Source organism: Pyrus communis, chromosome 13 (assembly GCF_041283825.1).
Source record: "Pyrus communis isolate YQ-2024b chromosome 13, ASM4128382v1, whole genome shotgun sequence".
In the NCBI taxonomy this organism is placed as follows: Eukaryota; Viridiplantae; Streptophyta; class Magnoliopsida; order Rosales; family Rosaceae; genus Pyrus; species Pyrus communis.
In genome coordinates, this window is record NC_142577.1 from 28893892 (window position 1) to 28907112 (window position 13221).

The 13221-nt window shown below is 36.9% G+C and overlaps 3 protein-coding genes across 3 annotated transcripts; all 3 read right to left on the reverse strand.

Moving 5' to 3' along the window:
- Positions 1–1716: 1716 nt before the first annotated feature.
- On the reverse strand, positions 1717–3458 carry LOC137738141 (uncharacterized). The gene is made up of 4 exons (XM_068477769.2): positions 3142–3458; positions 2734–2911; positions 2546–2609; positions 1717–2431 (listed from the first exon to the last, which is right to left on the reverse strand). The coding sequence occupies exons 2-4, from the start codon at positions 2877–2879 to the stop codon at positions 2120–2122; spliced, it is 522 nt and encodes a 173-aa protein (XP_068333870.2). The 5' UTR covers positions 2880–2911; positions 3142–3458; the 3' UTR covers positions 1717–2119.
- Positions 3459–5625: 2167 nt separating this feature from the next.
- LOC137737485 (uncharacterized) lies at positions 5626–7683 on the reverse strand. The gene is made up of 5 exons (XM_068476978.2): positions 7584–7683; positions 7152–7210; positions 6725–6914; positions 6516–6579; positions 5626–6389 (listed from the first exon to the last, which is right to left on the reverse strand). Exons 3-5 carry the CDS (start codon positions 6880–6882, stop codon positions 6078–6080), a joined length of 534 nt encoding a protein of 177 aa, XP_068333079.2. The 5' UTR covers positions 6883–6914; positions 7152–7210; positions 7584–7683; the 3' UTR covers positions 5626–6077.
- Positions 7684–11084: 3401 nt separating this feature from the next.
- On the reverse strand, positions 11085–13221 carry LOC137737700 (large ribosomal subunit protein uL15c). Its single transcript, XM_068477245.2, has 4 exons — positions 13037–13221; positions 12609–12954; positions 12342–12493; positions 11085–11486 (listed from the first exon to the last, which is right to left on the reverse strand). Exons 1-4 carry the CDS (start codon positions 13100–13102, stop codon positions 11268–11270), a joined length of 783 nt encoding a protein of 260 aa, XP_068333346.2. The 5' UTR covers positions 13103–13221; the 3' UTR covers positions 11085–11267.

Sequence of the window (13221 nt, forward strand, 5' to 3'; positions counted from 1 at the left end):
AAAATTAAAAATAAATCAAACATCAAACTATCAAAGTAACATACCTGAGAGTGAAGACGATTTAGTTTTTGCGGGAAAGGAATATAACCAATTGCAAATGCTAATTACAGTTTCAAAAGCCCAGAAAAATCCTGTAAACAAATCTACTCTTTCTGCCTTTACTTGCTCTACGTTTCTGCAGCGAACAAAAATATAAAAAATAAAAAAAATTACCCTTGCGAATTTGTTTTTATTATTTTCGGTCAGTTTTGATTTTTTTTTTGTTTGGGGGGCTTTTTTGTTCAAAATTTTTTGGTGACGTCTTGAGACACCAAACATTCCTTCTGGCTTTCTAATATTAAAGATTAAAGATGAATAACTATGAACCAGCCAGTTAGGTCTTTTTACCTAAACACTTGCATCAAGAGTTCAGTGTTAAAATATCTTCCATTGACAATGTTAAGTGCTCAATGAGACAGGCCAAAGGTAACTTACAACAAAACTGATATCGTTTCCAATTTGTGCAAGTGGTAAGTAATAAATTGAAAACAATATCGATTTTGTCATAAGTTGTTTTTGACTTGTCTATTTGATAATTTAACATGATAACAGATTTAAGAATAAATAGTGTAATCGATAATCTGCTTAATAATAACTTGACATCACGAAACTCGTTGGGACCCAGTGTGGACCCCGCTCCCAGTGTCAGGTCCCATGCAACTAACCCCAACAGGATACTCTTCGGATCCTTTTGGTGAGAATCCAGAGAATTCGTAAATTGTGTTCGTTCATCGTATATTGTGCGGTCAGTTTTTGTTAGGTACTATTTGTATTTAATTTTAAATAAAAATATTTAAAATAATTTCTAATTGCACAATATATGATTAACAGATATGATTCACGAATCTGAGATCCTCACAAAAAGAATCCGTCGGCAATCTGGATTCCAACTAACCTACCATTTCGACTTACTGATGGGAGTATTTTAATTTTTAATATAATATTTGGAATAAAATCCTGTCTCTGGAAGTGGGTCCCCTTCTTGTAACGAATTCAAGCAGACGCCAAGTCTTTCTACTCGTTTAATAAGATATTTTTGTTGATTGTGTTTTGATGAGACTAGTTCAATTTTTGTGTTAAATTATCATGATCAATGTCTTAATGGAGGATTTAAACAGGGTCAAATTAATAAAATGGATATCATTATCTCACCGCTAAACGATTTTAAACTCAAAGTTTCTTATGCAACAAGAAAGGAGAATTCGTTTGAATACATGATAATCATCTATTGGACGAAGGAAAGGAAGATACCAAGACTACGTCTTAATTGTAACGAGAGAATCTCTTCAATCAAAACCCCCAACTGGCTTCAACCACGCAAAACACGTCCGCTCTGCAAGCTTCAACCACACAAAACATGTCCACTCTGCAAGCTTCAACCACACAAAAAGGTTCGCATCAAGATATAGATGCTCATCCCTTCGAATAAAGTTGTGTGGATCATAAGCTGAACGATTCTTCGAAGCTGTTTTTCTTCTTTCTATAAAAATAGCATCGATGATCGATTTCCGATGATTCAAACATAGTTGTACGAATGAACACAAAAAACCATCACATAGCTGTTGAATTATGATCAGGGATAAAAAGCACAAGGATTCGGCAAAGCGCAATTCGGAGAGAATCACATAAACTCAATCGGAAAGTAAAAACACGAAGCAAGCAGTGAACAGCGGAAGATAACGAAAACACGAATGGTATATATACACTGTCAATGACTGTTTAGATCGACTCAACAACAGCTTCAATTTGTACAGATTTGCTTCATAAGCCGAACTCAAACACAATGAAAGGGCGGTGTGGTAGAAAACACAATCAATCTGTTCTCTACTAAATGCCACACCCCCTCAGGGACTTCTCCTAAACAAGAAGAACGAACTCCGCTCATTATTTGGTTAACATCTCACTTTCCTTACACGACACATTTTATTTACACAAATCCCCTGAACATATTTACATTAGACAGAAGGATCGACTTCCTTCACTCTCCGAGAATTTCAAAATTTCCTCTCAATGCTATCAAGTGTAGAAAACTTTAGCTTAATGTTCTCCTATGTACCTTCGTTGATAAAAATCGGGCTCTTTATGCCAGGGTAGAGATGCTGCAGTTCCTTCGATCCGTGTCCAGGCAATCAAACCCCTCGACCCTCACTGCTGGTTTGCTCCCAAAATTGGTCCTTACACAGCCTCCTTTCCTCGTGGACGAGGAAGGAGACGATGATTGACCTGACAGGGCAGGTATTGGCGACAGTGATGAGGACGAGATGAGCTCCTCATCCCCAAATCGAGCGTCCTGAATTAATGGGTTAGCTACTCTGCTCGGTGGCGACCCGCAATAAAATGGGTGCTGCGAGGCCATTTCTGTACACGAAAATTGTTCAGCACCAAAGGATCCCTACACAAATCAAACATCAAAAAATAAATTAAACATCACACACATTGAATTACTGACTCGATTACTACCATAACTGCCTAATTAGGATTTAGTTAATTGCAGATCGAGAAGTACCTTAGTGAGAATGTTGTCTAAAATATCAGACCCGGCATTTGAATCACAGAACTCCGCCTGGTGGCTGAAATTCAAATAGTTAAAAATCAAAACCAAACTAACAAAATTTCACAATTTGAATTTTGAAACCCTAAGGAAAGCACAAATAAAAATTCCAAAACAGAAAGAAATTCAAAAATTCGAATTACCCGAAATGCCATCGGAAAGATCTGACGGGATCGTTGAGGAGGCCGAGGCGGCGAGGTTTGGGGCAGACGACGGAGTCCCTGGAGCAAGACCTCATGTCTTCGCAAGCAGAGAGCGCATTGCCTTGCTGTATCCCACAGTGATTCATTTTCCGCTCGGTTTAAAACGACGACGTAAAACCTGGTCAAGCAAATCAATTAAACGACAAGTTAACAGATCTGATCTGGATAAATTGTAACAGAAAATCGATTTTAACTTGAGCGTAAAAATTGAGGAAGGAGATCCGGAGAAGTCGGATTGTTTTCAAAAACGCCAGATCCGAAGACAGAGATTGGAATTACCGAAGATTTTGATGGAAACAAGAAAATTCATAATTTAAAAAATAAAAATAAACATAAATGTGAGTTTACCTTTTAAGTTTGAGTGAAGAAGTCAGCAGCTGCTTAGTTGCAGGTGGGAAAAATGGAATGGAAAATTAGGGGGGAAAGGGAAGGGGTTTGGTTGGAGAGGAAGGAAATGGGAAAGGAAAGAAGGTTGACAAAGGAGAGTCTCCATCGAATTTATAGAGCCAATGGCTTAACAGAAAACGAGAGCGAACATAGAATCGTGTGATTAATTAATAAAAAATTTGAGGAGAGAGAAGAGATTTTGGGAATGGGCGAGGGCAACGGGGAGATAGAGAGAGAAGTCAAGTGAGGAACGTGAGATGTGTGGGAACTTGGGACTTGGGAGGAGTACGTAACTTATATGATACGGATATGATATGATTGACGTGGTATTTTATGTTAATAATATTATTTTTACGGCTTGAAATTTCGTTCAGGTTGAATTTTGTTGAGATTTACAGAGTCGAATTTATGTTTGTGTATCTCTTGACATGTAAGTCCTCGATTTGAGAAGGCTTAAAAGTTTGGAATGTATCAAAAATTAAGATTAAAAAAGAGTAATTTTAGAATGACTAAATTTTAAAACCAAATTATATAGATATTGCTGATTAGATTATTATTTTAATGTTAATCTTCCTAGCATAATTTAAAAGAAAATTATAGAAGTATTTTTTCTTTTGAACATAAAAATTATAGAATTACTTAAACTACAAAAATTATACAAGTAGTTACAAAAGACAATACTTGCATGTGAGGGACGTCATATCATATACTATTTTCGATTAATGTACTTTAATTGTACAAATTCGTTAGTAAAACTATTCATTTTCTTAATTGTTAATTTTTTGTAAAAAAATCTGCAAAACAAGTGGACAATTGATCATCAATATGTCATTTAATACTAAGATCGTACATTTGTATGATACATATGTATTACTAAAATGTCTCAAATTAGATTGATATTTTCTAAAAATAGTGATTAAATGAGAATTAAGAAAATCTACACATTCGATTATGAAACTTTTGTCGTAAAAATACATTAGTTGCAAATGATGTTGGCCCTTCAAGAGAAAGGATCTCCAATTTTTATTAAAAATGAGATTAGTTGTAGGACTCAGTCCATATTGAACTTCAACGATCTGAATTGTCTATTTTATAAGTCTTGATTCATAAATCATCATTGCAAACATTCAATACAAAATGACACTATTTGCCTATTTAATTATCACGATAAAATTTTAATGTTTTTAAAGAACAAAATGTTCGTCAATTTCTTTGAACTCAATTAAATGTCTCAAATATTTTCGATTTGACTAATATTTTGCAAAGATAATTTATAAAGTGCAACTTGAAAATTGAACAGTTCAGATCGTTAAAGTTATGTTATGGACCCGAACTAATCCTCATTTTATAAAGAAATGAAAATCTCTTTCTTAAAGACTTCCTTTAAATATATATTGTTACGAATAGCATTTTCATTGTTTAAAAGAAGTGTCATGTGCCTTCATAACAAGGATCCTCTTAGGATTCTCTTTGTGAGGATTTAGAAGATTCATGTATTGTGTCCGTTCATTGTATATTGTGCAGTCAGAAATTATTTTAAATTTTATTATTTAAAATTGAACACAAACATTATATGATGAAAACTGACCGCATGATGTACGATAAATGAACACGATTCACGGATCCTTAAGATCCTCATATAGAGGATCCGGATTCATGTCTTCATTGGTCCTTCATCGCCTTTGTCAGTGGTTGCTAGACGTGCATAGAACAAAGATCAACAGTATGGAAGAGGTCCAAGAGGAGATCCTAAAGATCTCCACATCCTAGCTGTTCATCGTATTTGTGTTTAATTTTTAAAAATCAAATGATTTATGATCGTACGATTCACGAAGAATAACTAAGATGTGTAAATCCCTAAGATCCCACAATTTGGATCCGGATGAAATCCGAATCCCAGTTTTATAACACTATTAGCATGAAGATTATCTATTCCAAAGTAGGAACATACCATAAGTCTCTTTAAAAACTTAATTTGGTTTTTATAACAATTAGATAAATCTAAGGTGAATTGACGAAAAGATTACATTACCATAAAACAAATACGGCGGGCGATGATGAAACAATGTGTATTCAAAATATTTCGGGGCTGTTTGTTATCCTCCTAGGATTTATTTTTCAAATTTTGAACAAAGTAGATCGCCCGCATAAAGGAGAAACCAAAAGTACATAGATCATAGATGCTTGCCATTTCGAATAAAAGTTCCCAAGGAATGCAGATCAGAGACCATACATCCTCGGCTTTAAAAAAGCATGTCCGTGGATTCCAGTGATACAAACCGAATATTTCACTAACGAAAACGAAACTCACCAGACGGACTACAAATCCGGCATCCCGGAATTCGGCGTCATGCTCAAGCGACGCGGGTTACAGAACACAAAACTATAACCAGATCAAGAAAGGGAAGTGCAAAGCAATTAAATGTATGTCGTACACAGCAGAAGACGAACTAAAACACAAATGCTTTATTTACACACTAAACGAATGTTTAGATCGACTCAACAGCAGCTTCAATTTATACAGATTCGCTTCACAAGCCGCTCTATGAAACTCCGAAACACCTGAATGGAAACACAACGAAAATTTTCCCACAATACTCTTACTTTTTACAATACAAGAGGGGGCGGTGTGTTACACCGCCCCCTCGTAACCACTCCTAGACACGATCTATGAACCCGTTTATTATTTGGTTCACATCTCAATTACTTACATGACAGACACATTTCATTTACACAAACCCCTCGTACGTATATACATAAGGTAGAAGGATCGTCGTAGTTCTCTTCTCCTGATGAAAATTTCAAAATTTCCCAGTGCTATCAAAGTAATGTGGTTGACTATATCAAACTTTAAGCTCAGTCTTTTCCTATGTACCTTCATCAATTGAATTGTGATCTCATGCCAGGGTAGGGATACTGCAATTACGTCGATCCCTGTCCAGGCAATCGAACCCCTCGATCCTCACTGCTGGTTTGCTCCCGAAACTAGCCCGAGCATAGCCTCCTTTCCTAGCAGATGATGAAGGAGACGATGAAAGGCCCATTGGGGGAGCGGTTGGCGACAGTGGTGACAATGGGGTGAGTTTCTCATCCCCAAATCTAGCATCCTGAATTAATGGGTTAGCTACTCTGCTCGGCGGTGACCCGCTGAAAAATGGGTGCGGCGAGGCTATTTCTGTACACAATAATTGTTCAACACCAAAAGATCCCTGCAGAAAATCCAACATGAACAAAATAATTACGAACCAGATGCTAATTATTAACCCATCTAAGAGCTTAATTCTTAATTTTTTTGTAATAAATAAAAACTGCAGATCCGGAAATTTTTTATATACCTTTGAGAGAATGTTGTCCAAAATTTCAGACCCTGCTTTCGAATCATAGAGCTCCGCTTGGTGGCTGAAATTCATTCAAACAAAGAATTAAAACCGATATTTAAAACAATAAAAAAATTGCATAATTTGAAACCCTAGACGAATGGTATCTTTTGGAGGAAAAAAAAACAGACAAATATATAATAAAAAATGAAAAATTGGGAAATTACCCGAGATGCCATCGGAGAGATCTGACGGGATCGTTCTGGTTAACGTTAAGGAGGCCAAAACGGCGAGGTTTGGGACAGACGACCGAGTCTCTGGAACAGGTCCTCATGTCGTCGCAAGCTGCGAGGGCGTTTCCTTGCTGAATCGCACAGTGATTCATTTCTTCCTCGCTTGCAAACGACGTCGTACAACCTAATCAAACAAATCGTTAATCAAAATTAATCGATCTAAAACAAGCTTAATTAGATGCGAACTGAACAGATCTGATCTAATCTGAAATTTTCCAGTCAATTGAGCAGACAAAGATCAAAATTCATAACCTGATATCAAATCATTTCTCTACAATCAGAAGCACCAGATCGACGAACAAAATTGAAACAAAACAAAAAAAAAAAAAAAAAAAAATCAGCAAAAAATAGATGTAAATACCTGAAGTTGGGGTGAAGAGTTGAGCTGCTTGGCTTGCCTGTGTAAGGAAACCCTAATTGCTAAAGAGACATCACAACAGAGAGGGAAAAAGGAAGCAAAAATTAGGCGAGAGGTAGAAAACGGACGGGGAAGGAAACTAGGTTAACAGAAGGTAGCGTCCATCAGATTTATAGAGAAAAAAAATAATATTAAATAGAAATATTAAATTCGAATTAAATCGGAGACGGATGGAAATTAGGTTTAATAGAAAGAGGATCCCCTCTAGAAGCTCTTTGCGAGAATTTTAAAAATTCTTAAATCGTGTTCGTTTATTGTATATCGTACGATCAGAAATTATTTTAAATATTTTAAATTTAAATTAAATATAAATAATGCAAGATAAAAACTAACCGTATAATATACAATTAACGAATACGATATGAAGATCCTTACAAAGAAGATCCGGAAAGCTCCTCCCGGTAGGTATTGGGCAACAGATGACAAAGCTAGAGAGAGAAAGAAAGAGGAGGAGAGAGAAGACCGCCGGAGGCTCTCCCTTATCTTTCCTCTCTGATTAAATACTGATATTTTGTTAATTTAATATTTTAATAAAAATTAAAATATATTTCTTTGGGATGTCAAGTTGTTAGGAAATGGTGGAATAATATTTTATTTGTTTCACGCAGGCGGTGCCTCCCGCGAGAACTCACATCGATTTCGGCACCCATGCCCATTGGAAGACCTAACCGTTGCCGGTTTTTTTAACTTTACTGTACCTGCAACCCCCACGTGTCACGTGCATCCAGCATCTAAGTTTATTTTTGTATATATCGATGCTTCAATCGCAAAATTATATTCTCTTTCACCCCTCGACAAAGTGGAAAGCTAAAAGAGAAATTTCTCTTCAAAGTATCGGTTACACAATCAATCATACCTAATAGATAGATAGGTCCAAGTACGTTTAATGTATTTAATTATTTATTTTTATACAGTTTTATAATTAAATTATCTCGTATTTTATTACTTTTTATATAAATTATTTTATAATATGAATAATTCTGATCATAAATATAAAATTTTGTGAAATAATAACAAAGTTTCTCGAGGAGGAACTTTTCCTTATTCATTGAAGAGCCAAATTAAGTCCATTGATAGAATACAAGTACGGTTCATAAAATTTCAATTTTAAACATTTGTTGTTTAGTTGTTTGACTACTTAATGCATAGTTAAATTGATGATAAGATAAGTAGGGGACTCACTTTTTGCTTGACTTGAAAGCCACACCTGCATCTCATAGACTAAAATTAGTTATATGGCTTCGACTGTTCTTTAATTTATGTTTCGTATGTAGAAATGTCAACAAATCGCACGATTGGGATTTAATAATTAAAGTGTGTGACTTTTACATTGCTACAAACATGCCTACATCTATCACGTCATAAATTAAGAATCATACGATTAAATATACGAAAACATAAACCGATACGATTTTACATTCTTTTGTTCCTTACCTTTTAATATTTAGAAAACAAAGTACGCAAAATACATAACGAGAACTTTGAAGTGCTTACCAATAAAAACAAAAGTCCTTTTTTCTAACGAACATGATAAGGTGACATTTCTCATTTCCAATCTTGTTTTAAGACTATGGACCAAAAAATTCTTGTTTAAGACAAAAGTGGTGACGGCCACGATTTGGCCACCTTTTCTCTTTGACTTTGAAAATGGGCGGCAAAATAGCCGCATATCTAGCATCCCCTGCACAGTTGGTATCTTCACTGGCGTTGAAACAAAATGAAACGGCCTAAAGCGAGACAGATGCCACTCAAACAAACATAACAATATTTTGAGTGCGTTGACGAAATACCAAGGAAACTGTTGCAGCTTGAATCGTGGCATATTCTGATGTTGTCACGGATCATGATCCGCGATGTGCGTGTAGAAATTGGTTTTTGCATGTTTGGACTTGCTGGTGGAACTAAAACCTAGCAAGTAGGAAGTGTCGTCCTGTACTAGTAGGTATGATTCGTGGTAAGCATGTGATGTGTTTCCTTTCGATGCTACAAGGCACGAACACTATGTCGACAATTGCGCAACTAAATTTGATTAGTACGTGCCCAACGTAGATAATGAATGGACATGAAAAGTATTCAGTAGGAGAAACCAAGTAATGGTGGATGTGAAGTGAAGCTTATGTCTTTACGCTACAGATGAAGAGATTCTTGTGTTCGTATGTTTGTGTAGAGCACCCAGGCAAATGAGGTCCGACTAAAAGATGGAACAGACTAAAATACAAGAAGATGGAGCGTTTTATGCTGATAATCCAACAATTATGTCATTTTTTTCATATGCACCCAAAAATTTGTTCAACTTGTGGCTAGACCTGGCAAACGAGTCGTGTTCATCGTGTTCGTGTCGTTTTCGTGTCATATTCATTATTTTAACGAGTAGTGTTGTGTCAAACTCGTTATCTTAATAAGTTTTTAACAAGCGACTTGATTCGTTATGGATCGTGTCGAGTTAACAAATCATGCAAAAATTTGTTACGTCCAATGTCTAGATATGATAAATGATATCTTATTGATTTCGTCTAGGTTATCCAGTAACGACCTGACTCGTTAATCGGTTATGTAAGAAATTATCAGGCTTATTCATGATTTTCATTTATTTTAGGTTGGAGGCAGTTGTACCTTGATTGGGCTTTTACATTTCTACTTTACCAGTCCACATAAGTAGTTGTAGTTGCATAAGATGTTGGGTTAGGTGATCACCAACTTTTACCCAAATTAAACCAAAACTCATAAATATTTGCAGCCATATGCAGTTTTTGTGACTGAAATGACGCATTTGGGCACGTTTCTAACGCGAAACATGAACACAGATCGATAATTTAGTAGTTAGGGGCATTGCCTTAACGTTACTTTCTGAGAAAGTTGGAATTGTGAGAGTCTGGGAGGTGTAGCAATTTGACAACTACCTAATCATGTTATGTAATAGCATTTGGACCCGCTATCAATTTCCTTGGATTTCGATCTTCGGGACGAGAAATTTTATATTGTGACGGAAACACGGATGAGACATCACGTGTTTTTATGTGAGTGGTGGGAAATTTTATTTTTTAAGTTATTAACTTTTTAATACACACATCCCAACATTTGTATAGTGACACGTGATATACCATTCATGTGCCGATCATACTGAAAAATCTCTCAGCTCCAGATATTAGAGAGAGAATTCTCCACCACTTTATTGTCCTCGTGCCATTTGGAAAAAAATTAAAATTGTTTCACGAGAAAGCACTTAATTGAAAAACACTTGCTAGATCTCTCAAAAATAACACTTGTTTTGTAACAGAAATTTTAATGTGTTTTTATAAAATTACTTCAAACAAACTCACTAATGAAAAAAATATAGGCAGAGAATTGTACGATTTTAGATACGAGGTTCACCAAACTTGACTTTTCATAAATTTTGGTATGTCTTAAAGAATCGGGTTTACATTATTTACAAGTTAATGCAATAATATAGTTTAGTACAACCCTTTTTGAGACAACATTTTGGGTTTAGGGTTTGGCGGTCCATTTCTTATCTTCCATTTCCAGATATGGCTGCGACAGAGTGGTTACTTGATCACCGGGCAACAGCCTAAAAGCCGGCTTGATCACTCCGAAAAGTAATCACCATCATTTTCCCTTAGGTCCCTCCCTGCCCTTGCCTTTTAGAGATAAAAAATCAAAATCTTTTGACAAATTAACGGAAAATTACTTGCGCCATGCCCATTTCTTATCATTCACCAAAACCGGGCATGACGTATATCATTCACCAAAAACAGGCAAATCAAGGGTGACACTGATCAATTTTATCGACGACTCACATAGATAATTTCCTAGTTAAGGATGCCAACAATTTGAACGTTTCTAAATTGAGGTGCAAAAGACCTATAGATCACTACGTTACGGCCAATTCAAGGGTTGATAAATATTACTTCTCACGTTATATGAAACAATTGCCAAAGTTAATCTGTAATCCCACAGCAGGTACAATGATGATCACAGGAAAGAAGATTAACATGCCTAAAAAAATGTTACCGTGTACTACTTCACCTAGAGTCTCGTACAGGCTGATTATGAAGTCGTCTATGCAGACACAGAATCGGTTGCAGCAGCAGCTCGTTTCTTGGCAAAGTATTCATCAGCACGTGCAAGGTTCTTGGCAACCGATGGCTTTACCCACTTCTTCCTACCCGGCAATACAGTGAGGTTGCAGCCAGCAGCCTCTAGTTTCTCCTTCGCCGCTGCTGAGAAGGCACGTGCCTTTATATCCAGCTTCACACTTAGCTCCCCATCACCAAGAATCTAGAAAAAAAGAGAGCAGGCAACTTTATTCTTTTGCTATGTAAAGATGCTTAACGAGCAGTGCACAGTGATAAATACGTAGGTTTTGTAACGTTCCTGTCAAGCTTAGGAATTATCGGGCCACATGAAGCTTGCAGTGGCCTTAATGCTTGTACCACATTTCTATTATTCTATAGTTTTTCCATTAAAATCTCAATGTATCATCCAGATACCTTAATCGTAAGGGACGTATTACAGCTGCTGAATAAGGTAAATAAGCCTACTTATACTCCATTTTTACAAAATTACAAAGAAAACCTAATATACTATCAATTGCATAAGTGCTGGATCATGCATGTGGATTTGCCAAGCTTTGCCCAGAATGCATCGCAGTTGGGATGCTTTAACCAAAACACGAATTCTAGTAATTAGAAACCGACTAATCAAAAACTGATTCAAAATATCATCGCAGTAGGGGACTCATTAAATAAAAACAAAAGAAATTCATCCAGGCTGCAAGTTCTATACTATGATTCTCTGCCAGTTACACTATCATTAAAAACAAAAGAAACAACAATCTGAAGAAGGAATTTTCAGTTAAGAGTATCACTGTTTTGAATTTTCCAACGCTCGTTGTCTCATTTAGCAAGGCGCAGCGGCCCAACAGAGGTATAGAGGCCAGATTTACAGGGTTTAGGCATGAGAAACAGGCAACATTAGTACGTTAACAAATGGAAAAGATGACTAAATACTAACACTAGGTTTAAGACTCAAGGTTTGATTTATCCATCCATACTTTAAAGTGTAAAGCAGCATATCATATTTGAGCATTCGAACATTTTACATTGTGTAGAGCAGACAATTTAAAGTATATACCTTCAAGGGGAGTTTCCGTTCTCTTCCGGATGGGTTGATCAAACCCTTGTTCTTCAAAGTTTGCAATGACACTTCTTCGCCTTCTTGAAACCCTGCGGCTTCTATGTCTTTCAAGTTAACAGGGACATACTTCGGTAGCCCCGCACTCATACCTTGTCAAGAAAACAAAACAAGCTTTGAGCAATGCACGAACAAATGTCACTGAAACATTTTCACGAACACATGGCGTGCATTCGCGATAAATAAAAGACGAGATAATGTAACTACCTCCAGCAATTCCCTTAAGTTTGGGAAGTCGACGGTAAAGCGGCATCTGACCGCCTTCAAATCCAGGGCGGACGCCGGGTCCGGACCGAGACTTCTGTCCCCGCATACCGAACCCGCAGCTGTTCCCTTGCCCGGCTGCTATACCTCTTCCCTTTCTCTTGCCCTTCTTTCTGGACCCGGGCTGCGGGCCCAAATTGTCCAGCCTGAACCGCACATTGCCGACCGGAGCCCCGACTGTGGACGCCGCCGCCTTATTCAAAATCACCAGTGGTCTTCTTTCTGTAGCTCCGGTCACCTTGACGGAGGGAACGCTACACAGTTTTTGCCCCAAGTTTCTCGCATTTCCCTGTAAAGATTGAAACTATTAGCAGCTATTTAGCAAATCATATCAAATATTAGACAGAGAAAGCTCGAGAGAAAGAGTGTGCCTTGAAAGAGGAAGAAGGAAAGCTGAGAGGTGGAGCCGGAGGAAGAAAGAGCAGGGAGTTTGCCATGGATGACACAGAGCGGGAGCTAGCAGACTAGCAGCGTGTGGCAGTAACGGATAGGATAAGTTTCCTCTGCATCTTCTTCCTTCTTTTTATTGGTAAAATTGCACAAATGCCACTAGAGT

Bases quoted from the DNA above. Each gene is read 5' to 3' on its own strand.
- LOC137737700 (XM_068477245.2), bottom strand. From the start codon at position 13,102: ATGGCAAACTCCCTGCTCTTTCTTCCTCCGGCTCCACCTCTCAGCTTT. The intron at 12,955-13,036 runs GCACACTCTTTC...CAATCTTTACAG, and splicing joins TTCCTTCTTCCTCTTTCAAG to GGAAATGCGAGAAACTTGGG. The intron at 12,494-12,608 runs GTAGTTACATTA...TTTCTTGACAAG, and splicing joins ACTTAAGGGAATTGCTGGAG to GTATGAGTGCGGGGCTACCG.
- LOC137737485 (XM_068476978.2), bottom strand. From the start codon at position 6,882: ATGAATCACTGTGCGATTCAGCAAGGAAACGCCCTCGCAGCTTGCGAC. The intron at 6,580-6,724 runs GTAATTTCCCAA...AATGAATTTCAG, and splicing joins TCTCTCCGATGGCATCTCGG to CCACCAAGCGGAGCTCTATG. The intron at 6,390-6,515 runs GTATATAAAAAA...GATTTTCTGCAG, and splicing joins TGGACAACATTCTCTCAAAG to GGATCTTTTGGTGTTGAACA.
- LOC137738141 (XM_068477769.2), bottom strand. From the start codon at position 2,879: ATGAATCACTGTGGGATACAGCAAGGCAATGCGCTCTCTGCTTGCGAA. The intron at 2,610-2,733 runs GTAATTCGAATT...TTTGAATTTCAG, and splicing joins TCTTTCCGATGGCATTTCGG to CCACCAGGCGGAGTTCTGTG. The intron at 2,432-2,545 runs GTACTTCTCGAT...TGATTTGTGTAG, and splicing joins TAGACAACATTCTCACTAAG to GGATCCTTTGGTGCTGAACA.